Raw genomic sequence first — 21,066 nt, 5'->3', positions numbered from 1 at the left:
GGGGAGGGGGGAGTGAGGGGAGGGGGGAGTGAGGGGAGGGGGAGTGAGGGGAGGGGGAGTGAGGGGAGGGTGAGTGAGGGGAGGGGGAGTGAGGGGAGGGGGAGTGAGGGGAGGGGGAGTGAGGGGAGGGGGAGTGAGGGGAGGGGGAGTGAGGGGAGGGGGAGTGAGGGGAGGGGGAGTGAGGGGAGGGGGAGTGAGGGGAGGGGGAGTGAGGGGAGGGGGAGTGAGGGGAGGGGGAGTGAGGGGAGGGGGAGTGAGGGGAGGGGGAGTGAGGGGAGGGGGGAGCAGGGGGTGAGGGGAGGGGGGAGTGAGGGAAGGGGATGCAGTGCTGGAGAGGGGAGCAGGGGAGTGATGGGAGGGGGGAGCGGGGGGGATGAGGGGAGGGGGGAATGAGGGGAGGGGGAGCAGGGGGTGAGGGGAGGGGGGAGCATGGGGCTGAGGGGAGGGGGGAGTGAGGGGAGGGGGAGTGAGGGGAGGGGGGAGCAGGGGGTGAGGGGAGGAGGGAGCATGGGGATGAGGGGAGGGGGGAGTGAGGGGAGGGGGGAGTGATGGGAGGGGGGAGTGAGGGGAGGGGGGAGTGAGGGGAGGGGGAGCAGGGGGTTGAGGGGAGGGGATGCGGGGGAGGTGATGGGAGGGGGGAGGGAGGTGAAAGGAGGGGGGAGCAGGGGGGTGAGGGGAGGGGAGAGTGAGGGGAGGGGGGAACAGGGGGTTGAGGGGGGTATGGAGGGGGTGACGGGAGGAGGAGAAGGTGGTGAGGGATAATGAGAGGAGTGGGAGGGTATGAGGGTGAGAAAATGAGGCAGTGGCGAATTAGGATTGAGGGGAATGCAGGACAAGAGGACAGTGTGAGGGGCAGAGGGATGAGGGGCAGAGGGATGAGGGGCAGAGGGATGAGGGGCAGAGGGATGAGGGGCAGAGGGATGAGGGGCAGAGGGCAAGTGGAGATCTCCCATGCCAACGGTGGGAGACTGGACTGTGAGCGTGAGCGGGTGATTGGCACTCAGATGCCTAAAAGATCAGCAACAACAGAAAAGGAAATTCTCTTTTATCAAAAGCGTACATTTTTCCTGAATTAGCTGCCTCGGGAAACTGATGTGAGTCACGGGGAGGGAGCAGAGTGCGAGTGACAGAGAGACTGGCGTTGCTGCAGGATCCCTGGGGCGGTGGATATGGGGTGGGGGGGAATCTTACAGGGTGTACGCAGCTCGGGAGGAACATCACCAACAACTTGCATTTATATAGCACCTTGCAGTGTTATATAACAAAGTATACAACCAATCCACACGGAGAGATTTTAGGACACGTGTCATAGTGTATCCGGAGCCCCAGACCCAGTCACCATTGCCGGAGTGAGGATCAGGGATACTCAAGGGACCAGAATAGGAGCAGCAGGAATAGCTCAGGGGGGTTGTGGGGCTGGAGGAGATTACGGAGATGGGGGGGTGGGGGAGGGGGCGGCATGGAGGGTCTTCAAAGCAAGTACAAGTTTAAACTCAAGGCTGTGCTTAAGCAGGAGAAAAGTAAAGTTTATTTATTCGTCACAAGAAGGCTTACATTAACACTGCAATGAAGTTACTGTGAAATTCCCCTATTCGCCACCCTCCGGCGCCTGTTCGGGTCAATGCACCCTAACCAGCACGTCTTTCAGACTGCGGGAGGAAACCGGGGCACCCGGAGGAAGCCCACGCAGACATGGGGAGAATGTGCAGACTCCGCACAGACAGTGACCCAAGCTGGGAATCGAACCCGGGTCCCTGGCGCCGGTGACCACTGCGCCACCGTGCCGCCCAAATGTAGGCGAGTGATCACAGGGGCGATGGGTGAATGGGATTTGGTGAAAGTTAGTTCACAAAAGGCAGTATTTTAGATAAGATCAAGTTTCGGGGGGGTGGAGTGTGGGGGAACAGCAAGGATTGTGTGGGAATAATCAGGCTGGAATTAACGAGGGTGCGGCTCAGGGTTTCAACAGCAGAGGAACAGAGACAAGGGGATAATTTCCCCATTCCGCCTGCCATGGAAACCATAGCGGGCCGGGGTGTGTGTGTGTGTGTGTGTGTGTGTGTGTGGTGGGGGGTGGGGTGTGTGTGTGTGTGTGTGTGTGTGTGTGTGGGGTGGGGGGGTGTGTGTGTGGGGTGGGGGGGTGGGGTGTGTGTGTGTGTGTGTGTGTGTGTGTGTGTGTGTGTGTGTGTGTGTGTGTGTGTGTGTGTGTGGATCATGCAAAGATCCGTTGACCTTAGGTGGGATTTTCCGGTTTCGGACCGAGCGCGGCAGGAAAATCCCGCCCATGGGGTGGGACAAGGAATGTTAGCGAGTTCAGGGTGAGTCTTACCTGTGTATCCAACCTCACAGACACAGTCGTAACTGTTAATCTGATCAATGCAGTTGCCATATTCACAGGGGTTACTGGCGCAATCGTCTAAATTTGTCTCACAGTTTACACCTGCGGGAGGAATAACGTATCCAGCGATTAAAAACTTAAACCTTGAGCGCCACAACAAATAAAGATGATTAGAAGAAGCAGTTATAGAGTCGTAGAGGTTTACAGCATGGAAACAGGCCTTTCGGCCCAACTTGTCCATGCTGCCCCTTTTTGTTTTAACCCCTAAACTGGTCCCAATTGCCCGCATTTGGCCCATATCCCTCTATACCCATCGTACCCATGGAGCTATCTAAATGCTTTTCAAAAGACAAAATTGTACCCGCCTCTACTACTACCTCTGGCAGCTTGTTCCAGACACTCACCACCCTCTCTGTGAAAAAGTTGCCCCTCTGGACCCTTTTGTATCTCTCCCCTCTCACCTTAAACCTATGCCCTCTAATTTTAGACTCTCCCACCTTTGGGAAAAGATAAAGACTATCTCGCTGATCTGTGCCCCTCATTATTTTATAGACCTCCATAAGATCACCCCTCAGCCTCCTACGCTCCAGAGAAAAAAGTCCCAGTCTATTCAGCCCCTCCTTATAACTCAATCCATCAAGTCCCGGTAGCATCCTAGTAAATCTTTTCTGCACTTTTTCTAGTTTAATAATATCCTTTCTATACAACTGAAAGTTAGAAAGATGTGTGTTTTGGTGCCACCCATCGGCAACTCAGAACATTCCCAAAACCACAACCGCGGTGATGCTTTGTGAAGCGTAGCCACTGTTGTAATGCAGGAATCACGGCAGCCAATTTGTGCACAGCAAGATCCCACAAACAACAATGTGACAATAATTAAATCATCTGATTTCTGAGTTCAGGGATTACAGAGTTTAAGGCACTCCAGATAAATGGGAAGAAAACGCGGTGGGGGAGTTTCCGGGGAAAATGAGGAATGGGGGGGAGGGGGGGGGAGGGGGGGGGAGTGGATGTGATAGGGATTGAGGGTGAAGAATTGGATGATTCAGGGAGTGAGGGATTGGGTGAGGAAAATGGGGGGAGGGGAAGATTCGGTACCTGTGGTTCCTTTGAGACAGGCACAGGTGTAGCCATCTATCTTGTCCTGGCAGGTCCCTCCGTTCTGGCACGGTTCACTCTGACATTCGTTAATGTTGATGTCACACACGCGGCCCGTATAACCCGGGTTACACACACAGATAAAGGTCGCAATGGCATCCTTACACTCCCCGTAATGACACGGGTCCTGCTCACACTCATTGATGTCCATCTCACAGAGAGTCCCAGTAAAACCTACCAAAAATAACAATACACCACCAAATTAACACCCGTCAGTGAGCAGGGAATATTGAGAGAGAGAGGGGAGGAGGAGAGAGAGAGAAAAAGGGGAGGGGGAGAGAGGGGGAGAGAGATAGAGAGAGAAAGAACTAAGGAGAGGGAGAAAGAGAGAGGGGAAGATAAGGGGGGAATGGACAGGAGAGAGGGGAGAGGGACAAAGAGGGAAGAGGGAGTGAGGCAGAAAGGCAGAGGAGGAGAGAGGGAAAGAGAGGGAGGGAAAGTAGGGGATGAGAGAGGGAGAAGAGCAGGAGAAAGAGAGGGAAGTTGAGAAAGAGAGACAAGAGAGAAGGAGGGAGGGAGTGAGAGAGGGAGGGAGTGAGAGAGGGAGGGAGTGAGAGAGGGAGGGAGGGAGGGAGGGAGGGAGGGAGGGAGGGAGGGAGGGAGGGAGGGAGTGAGTGAGTGAGTGAGTGATGAGAGAGGGAGAGAGGGAGTGAGAGTGGGAGGGAGGGAGAGAATGAGAGATTCTCTGTTACGCACACAATAATGGCAGTTGACAGTGAATGAGTTTGTAATCTCGAGTGAATGTAACGTCACTGAGAGAATAACAAGCACTTCTCGAATACAGAGCGAGTTTGATTGTTATTTAACTGTGAGGTCAGAGGGAGAGCAGAGAGTCTGAGACAATTTGACACTAAACACAGAAACAGGACGAAGCTGAGAGGTTGATGATGATGGGATAAAACTGGGATTGGGATGGGAAAATCCAGGATGTGTTGGTGGAAAATGGGAGGTATGAGGGAGAAGAGGAGGGGTGAATGAGTTGGAATGAGGGAATGAGAGTAAAGGACTGAGGGAGGAGAGTGGGAGGCAGGAGGTGAAACACTGACCTTCCAAACATTCGCAGTGATATTTATTGGGTCCATCCATACATCGCGCTGCGTTCTGACAGGGAGTGCTCGCACATTCATCCACATCAATCTGACACAAATTCCCATTGAATCCTAAAGAGTTAAACACACTCAGTGATCATCAGAGAACTCAGAGAGGCCCATAACCCCCCTGGACAGGGATCTATAATCCACCTGGACCCGTACCCCAGTGAGAGTCAGTATGTGTGGGACCCGTACCCCAGTGAGAGTCAGTGTGTGTGTGGGACCCGTACCCCAGTGAGAGTCAGTGTGTGTGGGACCCGTACCCCAGTGAGAGTCAGTGTGTGTGTGGGACCCGTACCCCAGTGAGAGTCAGTGTGTGTGGGACCCGTACCCCAGTGAGAGTCAGTGTGTGTGGAACCCGTACCCCAGTGAGAGTCAGTGTGTGTGGGACCCGTACCCCAGTGAGAGTCAGTGTGTGTGGGACCCGTACCCCAGTGAGAGTCAGTGTGTGTGGGACCCATACCCCAGTGAGAGTCAGTGTGTGTGGGACCCGTACCCCAGTGAGAGTCAGTGTGTGTGTTGGGATTGGGATACCTGAAACTGAAGGGAAAAATCCATCTTAGAAATGGGGGGTAAGCAACTTGTACTCAAAGCAACATCTAACAGAAAGTCCCATAAGATGGAGCGTCTCTGTAACTCCCGTCTCCGGAGCTGCCAGACCCATGCTGACATGTTTCATTAGAGAAATTAATAATGGACTTGTTTTTTTTAATGTTATTTTCACTCTCTTGGATTTCAGTTGCTGTGAGAAGAATCATTCTGGCAGCAGACAGATTATCGGTGGAGCTGAAGGATGGCAGTGAATGTAGGCCACGTCTTGGAGAGTAAAGCCTGCCCGCAGGCCGGGATTAGCGAGCAGCCAAGCTCAGAGCAGCCAGGCAAAGGGGTGAAGGTTTATTGAACCCTGGCACCTACCTGAGGGGCATTCGCACTCAAACTTATTGATTTTGTCGACGCAGCTGCCCTTGTTTAAGCATGGATTACTCGCACATTCATCAATATCAATTTCACAGAAGATTCCCTCATACCCTGCAATTTCAAAACACAGAATTAACCGTTTCTATCAGTGTTGGAAACTGGGGCGTTTCAGGCTCACAGTAAACGGAAACAATCGGTTCATAAAGGGTCCCGAATTTGGAGATTTGAGGCCCAGTGCGGGTCGTCACAACAGGAAAAATCTTTCCTGATCTGCCATTGAAGAACTTGTCACGGTGAGTTTGGAACTCGCAACTCCCCCCCCCTCCCCCCTCTGTACTTCTCAGAATCAGCAACACAAACATTTCCTCAAAGCTGTGGGAACAGGAGGTGGCCATTCTGCCCCTCCATCAGATCCTGACTGGTCTGTATCTTAACTTCCTCCCCCTTGCCTTGAGTTCTGTAACCTTTGGTTCCCCCCTAACCCAACAACAATTCCACCAGGCTCATTCTCAAATCAAGCCCGGCTGATGAAACCTGGAACTATTGTCCATTGCCTGTTGCTCTGGTGTGGCTTTTGCTACCAAATAAACCTGTTGGACTTTAACCTGGTGTTGTTAAACTTCTTGCTCTGGTATAAACTCAGAGTCAAGCAGATTGATCTGGGACTGGAGTCACGTATAGAGCGTTCCCTCAGTGTGTCTCCCCCCCTCTGAAGTCTGTTCCTATTCTCCTTACTGTTCAGAACATTTCTGAATTCTCTACCATTGGAAACTTTGAAACGATGCTTTGTAAACTCACTGCCTGGTCGTTTATCAACATTACAAACAGCAGAACTCCAGACCCCGAGTTCTGGTCCCCGCTGTGTATTTCCTTCAGTTTGAAAACAACCTTTCACCCGCGACGCCACTGCTCTCAGTTCTTACCCGACATGCAGATGCACTGGAACTTTCCAATCAGGTCAAGGCAGGTAGCATCGTTCTGACAGGGGCTGGACATGCACTCGTTAATGTCCAGCTCACAGCGCGGCCCGTGGTAGCCCAGTAAACAGAAACACTCAAAGGAGCCCAGTGTGTTGATACACTTCCCCGAATGCTCACAGGGGTTAGAACCTGCAGATATTACAAAATACAGCTTTAGACTCATGAGAACAACCCATACACACACCCCACAGCACTCCCTCAGTACTGACCCTCTGACAGTGCGGCACTCCCTCAGTACTGACCCTCTGACAGTGCGGCACTCCCTCAGTACTGACCCTCTGACAGTGCGGCACTCCCTCAGTACTGACCCTCTGACAGTGCGGCACTCCCTCAGTACTGACCCTCTGACAGTGCGGCACTCCCTCAGTACTGACCCTCTGACAGTGCGGCACTCCCTCAGTACTGACCCTCTGACAGTGCAGCACTCCCTCAGCACTGACCCTCTGACAGTGCGGCACTCCCTCAGCACTGACCCTCTGACGGTGCGGCACTCCCTCAGTACTGACCCTCTGACAGTGCGGCACTCCCTCAGTGCTGACCCTTTGACAGTGCAGCACTCCCTCAGCACTGACCCTCTGACAGTGCGGCACTCCCTCAGCACTGACCCTCTGACAGTGCGGCACTCCCTCAGCACTGACCCTCTGACAGTGCGGCACTCCCTCAGCACTGACCCTCTGACAGTGCGGCACTCCCTCAGCACTGACCATGTGACAGTGCGGCACTCCCTCAGTACTGACCCTCTGACAGTGCAGCACTCCCTCAGTACTGACCCTCTGACAGTGCGACACTCCCTCAGCACTGACCCTCTGACAGTGCAGCATTCCCTGGGAACCTCAATGAGGATTCAGGTCCCGGGTGTGTGAGGTAGAATTTCCCCATGTCCCAGGGAGGTGTTAACGAGAGGAAAGGAAACACAGGAGGTGTTGGTCTGAAGGAGTTAGGAGTTTGGTTCTTACCCAGAGAGCATTCGTCATCATCCTGCTTGCAGGCAGCCCCTGAGAATCCCGCGGGGCAGGTACAGATGGCCTTTCCATTGACTGGGTTGGTGCTGCAGTTTGCTTCCTCATGGCAGGGGTTACTGATACACGCATCGTCAAGGTGACAGAGCAGCCCTGAATCCAGAAAACCAAACAGAGGATCAATAGAGAGACAGCACCGCGTACCTGGAGGCCATTCGGCCCTCACAGTCTGTGATGGGGTTTTCTCCTCACACGAGTAGCGCCCAAATCCCATGTGCCCTCCCTGTTCTCGAGCTGCCAGTGCCTGCAATGACCCACCTAATCTCTTAGAACAAAGAACAAAACAGCACAGGAACAGGCCCTTCGGCCCTCCAAGCCTGCACCGCTCATGTGCCCAACTAGACCATTCTTTTGTATCCTTCTATTCCCAGTCTGTTCATGTGGTTATCTAGATAAGTCTTAAACGATCCCAGCGTGTCCGCCTCAATCATCTTGCTTGGCCGTGCATTCCAGGCCCCCACCACCCTCTGTGTAAAATACGTCCCCCTGACATCTGTGTTGAACCTTGCCCCCTTCACCTTGAACCCGTGACCCCTTGTGTTCGTCACCTCTTCTGAAATGTTTGCATTACATAGAGACAAAGAAGATAGGAGCAGGAGGAGGCCATTCGGCCCTTCGAGCCTGCTCCGCCGTTCATTACGATCATGGCTGATCATCCAACTCAATAGCCTAATCCTGCTTTCTCCCCATAACCTTTGGCCCCATTCGCCCCAAGTGCGAAATCCAGCCGCCTCTTGGATACATTCAATGTTTTGGCATCAACTACTTCCTGTGGTAATGAATTCCACAGGCTCACCACTCTTTGGGTGAAGAAATGTCTCCTCACCTCCGTCCTAAATGGTCTACCCCGAATCCTCAGACTGTGACCCCTGGTTCTGGACTCCCCCACCATCGGGAACATCCTCCCTGCATCTACCCTGTCTAGTCCTGTTAGAATTTTATAAATCTCTATGAGATCCCCCCTCATTCATCTGAACTCCAGCGAAAACAATCCTAACCTGGTCAATCTCTCCTCATACATCAGTCCCGCCATCCCCGGAATCAGCCTGGTAAACCTTCACTGCACTCCCTCGAGAGCAAGAACATCCTTCCTCAGAAAAGGAGACCAAAACTGCACACAATACTCTAGGTGTGGCCTCACCAAGGCCCTGTATAATTGCAACAACACATCCCTGCTCCTGTACTCGAAACCTCTCGCAATGAAGGCCAACATACCATTTGCCTTCTTTACCGCCTGCTGCACCTGCATGCTTACCTTCAGTGACTGGTGCACAAGGACACCCAGGTCCCTCTGCACACTCCCCTCTCCCAATTTACACCCATTCAGATAGCAATCTGCTGCCTTGTTTTTGCTTCCATTGAATGTTACAATGTAGAAATACCCTGTTCCCCCGAGCCTGCCCTCCAGCACGAGTGGGAACATCAGCCCCCTCAGCCTGGTCACCCTCCAACAATTGTAACCTCTCAGTTTGGGAATGATCCTTGTCAATCAATTTTGGATCTTTCCTAGTGCCTCTATGTAGTTGTATAATATCGAGACCAGGCCTGTGCTCCAAGTGTAGTCTAACAAAGGTTCTACAGAAGTTTAATATAACTTCTTTGCTTTTCAATTCCATCACTCTGGAAATGAATCCAAGTGTTTGTTTTTTATGAGCTTATAAACCCGTGTGACTATTTTTACTGATTGTGTATCTGTTCCCCCAGATCCCGCTGACCCTTCACCCCATTTAGAATCAGCATTTCCGAGGGATGTCTGTGATTATTCCTTATTTTCCCATCAAAATACAATTCTGCACACTTACAGATAATGTGAATGGTCAGTGGTTGTGCAAGGTCAGAGATGAAGATGGTACAAGGTCAGAGTAAGGTCAAAGGTCAGTGTGAGGTCCAAGAGGATGTAATGTCAGGAGGGGGTGAATGATCATGAGAGGTCAGGAAGGGGTGTAAGGTCAGGAGGAGGTGAATGGTCAGGAGGGGTAAAAGGTCAGGAGGAGGTGAATGGTCAGGAGAGCAGAAAGGTCAGGAGGGGGTGAATGGTCAGTGGGGTGTGAAGTCAGGAAGCGGGTGTACGGTGAGGAAGGGGTAAGAGGTCAGGAGAAGGTGAGAGGTCAGAAAGGGTGAGAGGACAGAGGCGGTGAGTTCATGGGTTCCCGTTCGTACCAGTCCTGCCGTGAGGACACTCGCAGTAGAAGGATGCGACGCGGTCATGGCATGTGGCCCCACTGTAGCAGGACGCAATGACGCAGTCATCAATGTTCTCGCTGCAATCATCGCCAGTCCATCCATTGACACAGACACAGTTATAGCCGCCATTATTGTTGTGGCAAGTCCCTCCGTTCTGGCATGCGTTGGGCTGCAGCTGACACTCATCCACATCCTCGGTACAGAACTGACCTGTGGGCAGCAAGCGGACAGAACAAACTCAAATAACCACCAGCCCGCCATTAAACCCTCTCCACTGAGAGAAAGCCTTCACCTCCACCTAGCACGAGGCGGCGGGAAGGCGCACAGTCTCCTGCAGTCTCCCCTGGGCTAGGTGCAGAGCGAAGGGCTCTGGCTCAGGGTTCGACAGGTTTCCTGTCCCTGATCATTGCCAGTGACCCCATCTCCCCCCTCCCCGGTGTGGAATCGGGTAAGAACTGTGATGGTTTCCATAGCCGACTATCTGCAGTACCTGGACTCGCACCAAGGAGCCGTTTGGGGGGGGGGGGGGGGGGGGGGGTTAGTTTGGTGAGGTTAATGGGGACTTTTCACCAACAACAAATGCATTTATATAGCACCTTTAAATTGGTAAAACATCCCAAGGCATTTCACAGCAGCACATATCAGGCAAAATGTAATCAGTAGATATTAGGGCAGGTGACCTAAAGCTTGGTCAAGCAAGTCAGTTTGGAAACACCTCAAATGAGGAGACAGAGAGAGGTGGCAAGGGTCACGGAGGGAATTTCAGAGTTTGGGTCCCAGGCGACTGAGGGCATGGCTGCCAATGGGGGAGCGATGGGAATTGGGGGATGTTCAAGAGGCCGGAATTAGAGGAGCGCAGAGTGTCTTCCTCATTAACAAATGAGAAGATTCTTGTTTAGAGAAGGCCCTTTTGTCAGGGAGCGGGCATCCTGTCTCTCGGGGTGAGGGCGGCAGACTGGGATCAGGGAGATTGGGGGGGGCAGTAACCGTGGTGACAGCCCAGGTGGGTGGAAGTGTCAGAGTGTTTACCTGTCCATTCTGGGGGGCACTGGCAGTTGTAGGTGTTCACACCATCCACACACAATCCTTCATTCTTGCAGTTATGTTCCACACAATCATCGACATTTACTTCACAATGTTGACCTGAGAAACCTGAAATAAAGAGTAAACTGTCACTCGGGAACCACAAATCGAGCTCCAGACTGGCTCAAACCCACAGCTTTCCCGGGTTAAACTGGAATTACAAACACAGGAACAGGCCGTACAGACTGACTGGTCCCTCACCAATTCCTCCCCCTTCTCTTTATCCAACACCACCCACCTTATCCTTCTTTTCCCTTCTCCCTCGTCTATTTATCCAGCTTCAATATGACCATGGATGATGCTCGATCCCAGTGCCATATTCCCGCTTGCACCCCATTCCCCTTGTTGCTGTTAACATCAAAATCAAATCTATCTCTTTCTTGAATACATTCAGTGACGGCCTCCACTGCTTTCTGTGGTAGAGAATTCCACAGGTTCACCACCCTCTGAGTGAAGAAATCTTTTTCTCAACTCAATCCTAAATGGTTTACCCCATATCCTGAGACTGTGTTCCCTGGTTCTTCATTCCCCAACCAGGGAAAACATCCTCCCTGCATCCAGTCTGTCCACTCTGTTAGAATTTTATACATTTCATATCAGATCTCCTCTCATCTTCTAACCTCTAAAAGTCCTTCTAAAAGTGACTTTTAAGGGGCATCTTGACAAATACGTGAATAGGATGGGAATGGAGGGTTATGGTCCCCGGAAGGGTCGGGGGTTTTGGTTCAGTCGGGCAGCATGGTCAATGCAGACTTGGAGGGCCGAAGGGCCTGTTCCTGTGCTGTAATTTTCTTTGTTCTAGTGAATACGGGCCCAGTCAAATCAATCTTTCCTCATGGGACAATCAGCCTCGTGAACCTCCACTGCACTCCCGCTCTGACAAGTATATCCTCCTCTAAATCCGGCCTCTTGAACATCCCCCAATTCCCATAGGGAGACCAAAACAGCACACAATACTCTCGATCTGGTCTCACCGAGACCCTGTATAACTGCAGTAACACACCCCTACTTCTGAACTCAAATCCTCGAGCAATGAGGCCAATTTACCATCTGCCTTCCCAACTGCTTGATAAAATAAACTACCTATTTATGCCTACTCTCTGCTTCCTGTTGGCGAGCCAATCTTCTATCCGTGCCAATATGTTACCCCCTATACCATGAGCTTTTATTTTATCCAATATCCTTTGATGTGGCATTTTATCAAATGCCTTCTGGAAGTCTAAGTACAGTACATCCACCGGTTCCCCTTTATCCGCAACATATGTGACTCCTTCAAAAAAACTCCAGTATGTTGGTTATACATCATTTCCCTTTCATAAAACTGACTTTTGGCGCGCCGGGCTCTGGGTGCTGATTGGCTGAACTGACTCTCAGCAAAAGTGAAAGGAAAGAGTTGCATTTCTATAGCACCTTTCACAACCTCAAAGTGCTTTACATTCATTTTGAACGACAGACATTTTTCTGGTGTAGGGGACGAACAGGCCACCTGGGCAGAGGACGATCACACAAACAAAGTGGTCATGACCAGAAAACCTATTTTTCAGTGATACTGACAGAGATAGACATCGGCCGCAGCATGGAGGAGAGTTCCCCTTCTCTTCACTGAGTGGTGAGCGAGGGACCTTTTATTCCCTCCCGAGACAGAAGAGGCCTTGATTGAATCATAGAATCCCTACAGTGCAGAAGGAGGCCATTCAGCCCATCGAGTCTGCACCGACCACAATCCCACCCAGGCCCTATTCCCATAACCCCACATATTTACCCTGTTAATCCCCTGGCACTAAGGGGCAATTTAGCACGGCCCAATGCACCTAACCCACACATCTTTGGAGTGTGGGAGGAAACTGGAGCAACGAGAGGAAACCCACGCAGACATGGGGAGAACGTACAAAGTCCACACAGACAGTCACCCAAGGCCAGAATTGAACTTGGGTCCCTGGCGCTGTGAGGCAGCAGTGCTAGCCACTGTGCCACCGTGCCACCCCAATTAGATTGCTCTAATCTCAAATTCCAAAGGCAGCTCCTCTGACAGTGCAGCCCCCACGCCCAGTTCTCCCGCACTGGGTGTATCAGCCGGAATCCTGTCCCTGTGTCGCTGGACATGGAACTCAAATCTCACAACCTCTTGACTCAGGAGGTGGGAGTGCTACGCACTGAATCGCTGCTAAAAACTGTCAGAAAACCCCAAGTAGGTCCCAACTAATGTCTGATCAAGGAGATAATCCTTACGCAGTTTGGGCCTATATGTGACTCCAGTACCACCGTCATTAACTCTGAGCTGAAGTGGCCTGGCCTTGCTAACCATTCAGTCCTATGGGAGATAAATGTGGCCTTAGCGGCAACAGAAACGTCCCATCAATGAATTGATAAAAGGGCTTGGGAAAATGCAGATTCATGTTCCGTAAATACGTCTCGATTTAACTTGACCTTTCTCTCCCAGAGGCCGACTCAGTGGTGGCATGTTTACAGAAGTTTCCGGTTTTATTTGTGTGTGCGTGTGTTTAAAGTTAGAATCACACAGAGCCAGGAACCAGGTAAGGAAACTGCGTACAGCTGATTACACAGCTGGTTCCTCCAGGTCTCCCAAAGAGGCTTCACTTGCTCCGCTAGGCCGCTCCACACTGGGTGACCGTGTGAACGATTCCAAACCCAGCCCCACCCCACAAACACTATGTCTCTTCACAACAGATTCAGATATTTAACAAAATTAAGAGATAATTTTAAAAACACAACTTAAGCGTGTAAGGGAACAATAATTTGGGTCTATTCCGAACAGGAAACTGTATTCACAGAGCTCAGAAACAGGAAGTCAAATTGTCAAAGCCCAAACTTCCTGTGATTTATATATTTAACCTTTGATTGCAATGTTCAAACACCTTCCCCAGTGTGGGGCTGGTAGAACTCAGCCCCCCTCCCCCACCCCCAGCCCCACCAGCCTCTTGTGGGAAGAGACTTCCCCCTTGATCTGTATTCCACCCCCTCACCCCACCCCCAACCCCCCCTCCCATCACCACCCTCACCCCACCACCCCCTCCCCTCACCACCTCCACCCCACCACGCCCACCCCCCACTGTCCACCACCCCAACCCCCACCACCCCCTCCCCCCACCACCCCCACCCTCTTCCCCACTACCCCCTACCCCCACCACCTCCACCCCCCACTGTCCACCACCCCAACCCCCACCACCCCCTCCCCCCACCACCCCCACCCTCTTCCCCACTACCCCCACCCCACCACCCCCTCCCCCCACCACCCCCACCCCCCCCACTGCCCACCACCCCAACCCACCACCACTCCCTCCCCCCATCCCACCACCCCCACTCCCTTCCCCACCACCCCCTCCCCCCACCACCTCCACCCCACCATCCCCACCCCCCACTGCCCACCACCCCAACCCACCACCACCCCCTCCCCCCACCACCCCCACCCCCTCCCCCCACCACCCCCCCACCTCCGAGGATGCTATATTGAGGATGCTATATTTACAAAGCATCCTCAATGCAGGAAAACCACACAAGGTGCTGCGCACAGCACTGCAATCAAACAGTATTTGACACTGGGACTTGAGGAGCTATTTGGTAGAGGGATTGAGTTTCGGAGCCAGGGGGTCATGTTGCAGTGTACAAAACTCTGGTGAGGCCGCACTTAGACTATTGCATACAGTTCTGGTCGCCGCATTACAGAAAGGATGTGGAAGCATTGGAAAGGATGCAGAGGAGATTTACCAGGATGTTGCCTGGTATGGTGGGAAGGTCTTATGGGGAAAGGCTGAGGGACTTGAGGTTGTTTTCGTTAGAGAGAAGAAGGTTAAGAGGTGACTTAATAGAGGCATATAAGATGGTCAGAGGATTAGATAGGGTGGATAGTGAGAGCCTTTTTCCTCGGATGGTGATGGCTAACACGAGGGGACATAGCTTTAAATTGAGGGGTGAGAGATATAGGACAGATGTTAGAGGTAGGTTCTTTACTCAGAGAGTAGTAAGGGCGTGGAATGCCCTGCCTGCAGCAGTAGTGGACTCGTCAACATTAAGGGCATTTAAATGGTTATTGGATAAACATATGGATGATATTGGAATAATGTAGGTTAGATGGGCTTTAGATTGGTTTCACTGGTCGGCGCAACATCGAGGGCCGAAGGGCCTGTACTGCGCTGTAATGTTCTATGTTCCACCCCACCACCCCCACTCCCTCCCCCCCTCCCCAGCCCCACCCCCACCAGAGGAAAGTGTTTCTCTCTATTAACCCGATAAAGTGACTGAACCTTCACAGCGATCTCTCTCTGTCCCTATATCATTCCCTCCTGATTTTGAACTTCAACCCCTGGTTAAAAGTTTCAGTAAACTGTTATCTCAGAAAAACGGATTTCCTTTAATTTAATAACCACACAACGAGCCAACAACAACAAGAATGTCTATTTACATAGCATCCTCAATGCAGGAAAACCACACAAGGTGCTGCGCACAGCAGTGCAATCAAACAGTATTTGACACTGGGACGTGAGGAGCTATTTGGGCCGGTGACCAAGAGCGCGTTTGTTTTAAGGAGCAGTGAGGAGCGAGGCGAAGAGGTTCTTACAGAGGGAATTTCAAACCTTGGCAGCAAAATGCCAGGTCTGTGAGGTGGAGGGGAGAGTGCCCAGGTCTCACACCTCCTGACATCTCAGTGCCCAACTCGCTGGCAACTGGAGAACGGACAAGAGGCAGCGACGCAGATGTTTCCTCTGAGATTAACAGCTTCAGCCAGTGAGCTGGGATAACTAATCCACAGCCAGAATTCCACTCTCTGAATCTCCACCCCAGCCTGGCAATCAGAGCAACACAACACACACCCTCAACATTAAACACCTCTGCTCAAAACAAATCCCCAATTCAACATACAAACACTCCCACACCAAACCCCTGCATTAGATTCCAGTCTGTAACTCACTCCCGGGGAGCTGTTATTCTATATATAAACCACCCTGAACCCCTCGAATAGATTCCAGTCTGTAACTCACTCCCGGGTATCTGTTATTCTGTATAAAAACCACCCCGAGCCCCTTGATTAGATTCCAGTCAGTAACTCACTCCCGGGTATCTGTTATTCTTTATATAAACCACCCTGAATCGCTCGATTAGATTCCAGTCTGTAACTCACTCCCGGGTATCTGTTATTTTATATCTAAACCACTCCGAGCCCCTTGATTAGATTCCAGTCTGTATCTCACTCCTGGGTATCTATTATTCTATATATAAACCACCCCAAACCCCTCGATCAGATTCCAGTCTGTGACTCACTCTCGGGTATCTGTTATTCTGTATATAAACCACCCCGAACCCCTCGATTAGATTCCAGTCTAACTCACTCCCGGGTATCTGTTATTCTATATATAAACCACCCCAAACCCCTCGATTAGACTCCAGTCTGTAACTCACTCCCGGGTATCTGTTATTTTATACATAAACCACCCCGAACCCCTCGATTAGATTCCAGTCTGTGACTCACTCTCGGGTATCTGTTATTCTATATATAAACCACCCCAAACCCCTCGATTAGACTCCAGTCTGTAACTCACTCCCGGGTATCTGTTATTTTATACATAAACCACCCCAAACTCCTCGATTAGATTCCAGTCTGCTTGTCTATACATAAAGCATAAAGCACTTGTTGGATCATGCATTAGTATCTGTGAGCTGTTGCAGTTAGAGGGACACTTACCTGGGAGGCACGTACAGTCATACAGCGCATCACCCAGTTGTTGACATGTTCCTCCGTTCTGGCAGGGGGAGGGTGAGCAGGGCACATAGAGACTCTCACAGCTGCGGCCAGTGTACTCGGGTGCACAGGTGCACTGATAGGATCCGATCTGATTCAGGCAGGTTCCCCCGTTGCGGCAGGGGGTGGGGTTCACTCCGCACTCATTGATGTCCTGCTTACAGATTGGCCCATGGAATCCGAGCATGCATTTGCAGATGTAGTGAGCTTCGAATGCCACACACTGCCCGCCATTGGCACAGGGGTTGGAAGCGCAGGGGTCAGCTTGTTGGCACTGCTTACCTACGACAATGATAAAGCATTCAATTAGCTCAACAAACCATCACAAAGCAAGAAAGTGGCACTGACCCCAATGGCTCGCCATCCCTTCACAGTCCTTGTAAACTCTATCCCAGCATGAATTGACAACAGGTGGAACCCCTACCCCAGTGAGAGTCAGTGTGTGTGGGACTGGTACCCCAGTGAGAGTCAGTGTGTGTGGGACCCGTACCCCAGTGAGAGTCAGTGTGTGTGGGACCCGTACCCCAGTGAGAATCAGTGTGTGTGGAACTTGTACCCCAGTGAGAGTCAGTGTGTGTGGGACCCGTATCCCAGTGAGAGTCAGTGTTTGTGGGACCCGTACCCCAGTGAGAGTCAGTGTTTGTGGAACCCGTATCCCAGTGAGAGTCAGTGTGTGTGGGACCCGTACCCCAGTGAGAGTCAGTGTGTGTGGGACCCGTATCCCAGTGAGAGTCAGTGTGTGTGGGACCCGTACCCCAGTGAGAGTCAGTGTTTGTGGAACGCGTACCAGAGTGAGAGTCAGTGTGTGTGGGACCCGTACCCCAGTGAGAGTCAGTGTGTGTGGGACCCGTACCCCAGTGAGAGTCAGTGTGTGTGGGATCCGTACCCCAGTGAGAGTCAGTGTGTGTGGGACCCGTACCCCAGTGAGAGTCAGTGTGTGTGGGACCCGTACCCCAGTGAGAGTCAGTGTGTGTGGAACCCGTACCCCAGTGAGAGTCAGTGAGTGTGGAACCCGTACCCCAGTGAGAATCAGTGTGTGTGGAACCCGTACCCCAGTGAGAGTCAGTGTGTGTGGAACCCGTATCCCAGTGAGAGTCAGTGTGTGTGGGACCCGTACCCCAGTGAGAGTCAGTGTGTGTGGGACCCGTACCCCAGTGAGAATCAGTGTGTGTGGAACCCGTACCCCAGTGAGAGTCAGTGTGTGTGGAACCCGTATCCCAGTGAGAGTCAGTGTGTGTGGGACCCGTACCCCAGTGAGAGTCAGTGTGTGTGGGATCCGTACCCCAGTGAGAGTCAGTGTGTGTGGAACCCGTACCCCAGTGAGAGTCAGTGTGTGTGGGACCCGTACCCCAGTGAGAGTCAGTGTGTGTGGGACCCGTATCCCAGTGAGAGTCAGTGTGTGTGGGACCCGTACCCCAGTGAGAGTCAGTGTTTGTGGAACCCGTACCCCAGTGAGAGTCAGTGTGTGTGGGACCCGTACCCCAGTGAGAGTCAGTGTGTGTGGGACCCGTACCCCAGTGAGAGTCAGTGTGTGTGGGACCCGTACCCCAGTGAGAGTCAGTGTGTGTGGGATCCGTACCCCAGTGAGAGTCAGTGTGTGTGGGACCCGTACCCCAGTGAGAGTCAGTGTGTGTGGGACCCATACCCCAGTGAGAGTCAGTGTGTGTGGGACCCGTACCCCAGTGAGAGTCAGTGTGTGTGGGACCCGTACCCCAGTGAGAATCAGTGTGTGTGGGACCCGTACCCCAGTGAGAGTCAGTGTGTGTGGGACCCGTACCCCAGTGAGAGTCAGTGTGTGTGGGACCCGTACCCCAGTGAGAGTCAGTGTGTGTGGAACCCGTACCCCAGTGAGAGTCAGTGTGTGTGGGACCCGTACCCCAGTGAGAGTGAGTGTGTGTGGGACCTGTACCCCAGTGAGAGTCAGTGTGTGTGGGACCCGTACCCCAGTGAGAGTCAGTGTGTGTGGAACCCGTACCCCAGTGAGAGTCAGTGTGTGTGGGACCCGTACCCCAGTGAGAGTCAGTGTGTGTGGAACCCGTACCCCAGTGAGAGTCAGTGTGTGTGGGACCCGCACCGCAGTGAGAGTCAGTGTGTGTGGAACCCGCACCCCAGTGAGAATCAGTGTGTGTGGGACCCGTACCCCAGTGAGAGTCAGTGTGTGTGGAACCCGCACCCCAGTGAGAGTCAGTGTGTGTGGAACCCGTACCCCAGTGAGAATCAGTGTGTGTGGGACCCGTACCCCAGTGAGAGTCAGTGTGTGTGGGACCCGTACCCCAGTGAGAGTCAGTGCCGGATGATCTCTCTGGTCCGTATCGGATGAACTTACCTGCCCAGCCCGGGGGGCAGCGACACTTGTAATCCCACAGGTTGTTTAAGAGTTGGCAGCTGCCGCCATTTTGGCACGGGTTGCTTAGACAAGCATTGTTGAGGGGGGTGAGACACTCACGGTCTGTATAACCCAGCTGGCATGTGCAGACATAACCCACACCCTGGTCCTGGATGACAGGGCTGCAGGTTCCCTCATTCCTGCATGGTGAACTGGAGCACGGGTCAACGAACTGACATCGATCTCCAAAATATCCCAGACTGCACCTGCACAGAGAGACAGAGGCATAGAGAGACGGAGGGGCAGAGAGGCGGAGGGGCAGAGAGGCGGAGGGGCAGAGAGGCGGAGGGGCAGAGAGACGGAGGGGCAGAGAGACGGAGGGGCAGAGAGACGGAGGGGCAGAGAGGCGGAGGGGCAGAGAGGCGGAGGGGCAGAGAGGCGGAGGGGCAGAGAGGCGGAGGGGCAGAGAGGCGGAGGGCAGAGAGGCGGAGGGGCAGAGAGGCGGAGGGGCAGAGAGGCGGAGGGGCAGAGAGGCGGAGGGGCAGAGAGGCGGAGGGGCAGAGAGGCGGAGGGGCAGAGAGGCGGAGGGGCAGAGAGGCGGAGGGGCAGAGAGGCGGAGGGGCAGAGAGGCGGAGGGGCAGAGAGGCGGAGGGGCAGAGAGGCGGAGGGGCAGAGAGGCGGAGGGGCAGAGAGGCGGAGGGGCAGAGAGGCGGAGGGGCAGAGAGGCGGAGGGGCAGAGAGGCGGAGGGCAGAGAGGCGGAGGGGCAGAGAGGCGGAGGGGCAGAGAGGCGGAGGGGCAGAGAGGCGGAGGGGCAGAGAGGCGGAGGGGCAGAGAGACGGAGGGGCAGAGAGACGGAGGGGCAGAGAGACGGAAGGACCGAGCCAAGGAGGGCAGAAAGAATGATAGGAGAGATAGAGAGGCAAAGAAACAGACAGAGGGTGACAGAGAGAGAGACCAGAGTGATATCGAGGGATCAAGAAAAGAGGGAGAGAGAGATACAGAGAGATAGGGAGAGAGCGGAAACAGATGGTTACTGCCCAGGTCAAATATATCAACTATACCTTGTATTAAAAACTAAAACAGATGATCAGAATCTGTAAAATACCTTGTTACAGCATCTCTAACAGGACAAGACATCCCACGTCACAGAAAAGGAAATCAGATAAAATGCCACATGAGGAGATACGGAGAGAAGGTGAGAGAAGTGTGGTTCAAAGAGCTAAACAGAGGAAAGCAATGTGGAGAGGTTTCGGGAGGGAATCTCTGAGCTCGGAGCCCCGGCGGCTGAAGGCAAGGCCGCCAATGGCAGAGATTGGAGATGTTCCCAAGGTCAGAATTAGCCAAGCGCAGAGATCTCGGAGGCTGGGAAGTTGGAGGAGGGATGAGGCCACGGAGAGATGTGAAAAGAGGATGAGAATGTTTGAATCCAGGTGTTGCTGGAGCCGGGAGTCAGTGTTACTGATGGGAAGGGGCTGAATGGCAAGTGGGACTTGCTGCAAACTGGTTACAGTGATAGGGGGGTGGGGGGTGGGGGGACAAATGACCTGTGGGCTTGGGTCACCCTGTGGGATAAGGGTCAAGGGTCAGGAAAGTGTGACCCTGTATGGAGGGGTTGTGGATCAGGGAAGGTGTGACCCAGCAGCAGTTCTCTCTCTCTGTCAGTCAGTCCAGGACGAATCCTGTTCTGAGCAGCAGGAAGCTGAGCTTCTCGTTGTTTGTTTGTTCCGAGTAGCTTCCTCTTGGGAGGCGACACTGACTCCCCCCCTCCCCCTCCCCCTCCCTCTGCCTGTCCCTCTTGCTCCCTCCTCACAAACCTCCCTCTTTGCTCCCCTGTCCTGAATATCTCCTGGTGCGACTCGATATTGTTAGAGAAGGGGCTCTGGATGTTCTGTTATACTGAGGGTGCTCGGTGATTGCAAGCTGGTGTTTCTCATTACTGGGGAGCTGCAGCAGATGCAGCTCTCATTCCCACAGAGAAAGAAATGTGAAGCAATTTAACAGCCAGATGCTTCCCACCATTTCCCATGCTTCACTTAGAGGGGGAGCTGAGATCAGGCGTTGGACAAACGGCCGCCCTCAAACTCCCCCGAGACTCACAGGGCAAAACTCACAGACAAACTCGCCTCCCAGCAAACAAAAACAAGTCAAATGGCCCCATCCCCCCCACCTCAGTCTCCACCCCCTTCCCCCGCCCCAGCCTCCCCCCCTCCCCT

General features: G+C 53.0%; 1 protein-coding gene across 1 annotated transcript in view; it reads right to left on the bottom strand.

The window, feature by feature from the left end:
* The window catches only part of LOC144489847 (uncharacterized), a gene marked incomplete at both ends in the record, with an annotated part of 41,624 nt that extends 22,504 nt beyond the window's left edge, over positions 1-19,120 (bottom strand). Inside the window, 10 exons of the mRNA XM_078207687.1 lie at positions 2,330-2,440; positions 3,437-3,670; positions 4,543-4,656; positions 5,503-5,616; positions 6,429-6,614; positions 7,442-7,597; positions 9,665-9,898; positions 10,718-10,840; positions 16,470-16,808; positions 18,853-19,120. Of these exons, the coding sequence (XP_078063813.1) occupies positions 2,330-2,440; positions 3,437-3,670; positions 4,543-4,656; positions 5,503-5,616; positions 6,429-6,614; positions 7,442-7,597; positions 9,665-9,898; positions 10,718-10,840; positions 16,470-16,808; positions 18,853-19,120 (1,879 nt within the window). The remainder of the gene's footprint in view (positions 1-2,329; positions 2,441-3,436; positions 3,671-4,542; positions 4,657-5,502; positions 5,617-6,428; positions 6,615-7,441; positions 7,598-9,664; positions 9,899-10,717; positions 10,841-16,469; positions 16,809-18,852) is intronic.
* Between the last annotated feature and the right edge of the window lie 1,946 nt (positions 19,121-21,066).

Source organism: Mustelus asterias, unplaced genomic scaffold, assembly GCF_964213995.1.
Source record: "Mustelus asterias unplaced genomic scaffold, sMusAst1.hap1.1 HAP1_SCAFFOLD_2602, whole genome shotgun sequence".
Lineage (NCBI taxonomy): Eukaryota > Metazoa > Chordata > Chondrichthyes > Carcharhiniformes > Triakidae > Mustelus > Mustelus asterias.
This window is presented reverse-complemented; position numbering and strand designations above follow the sequence as displayed.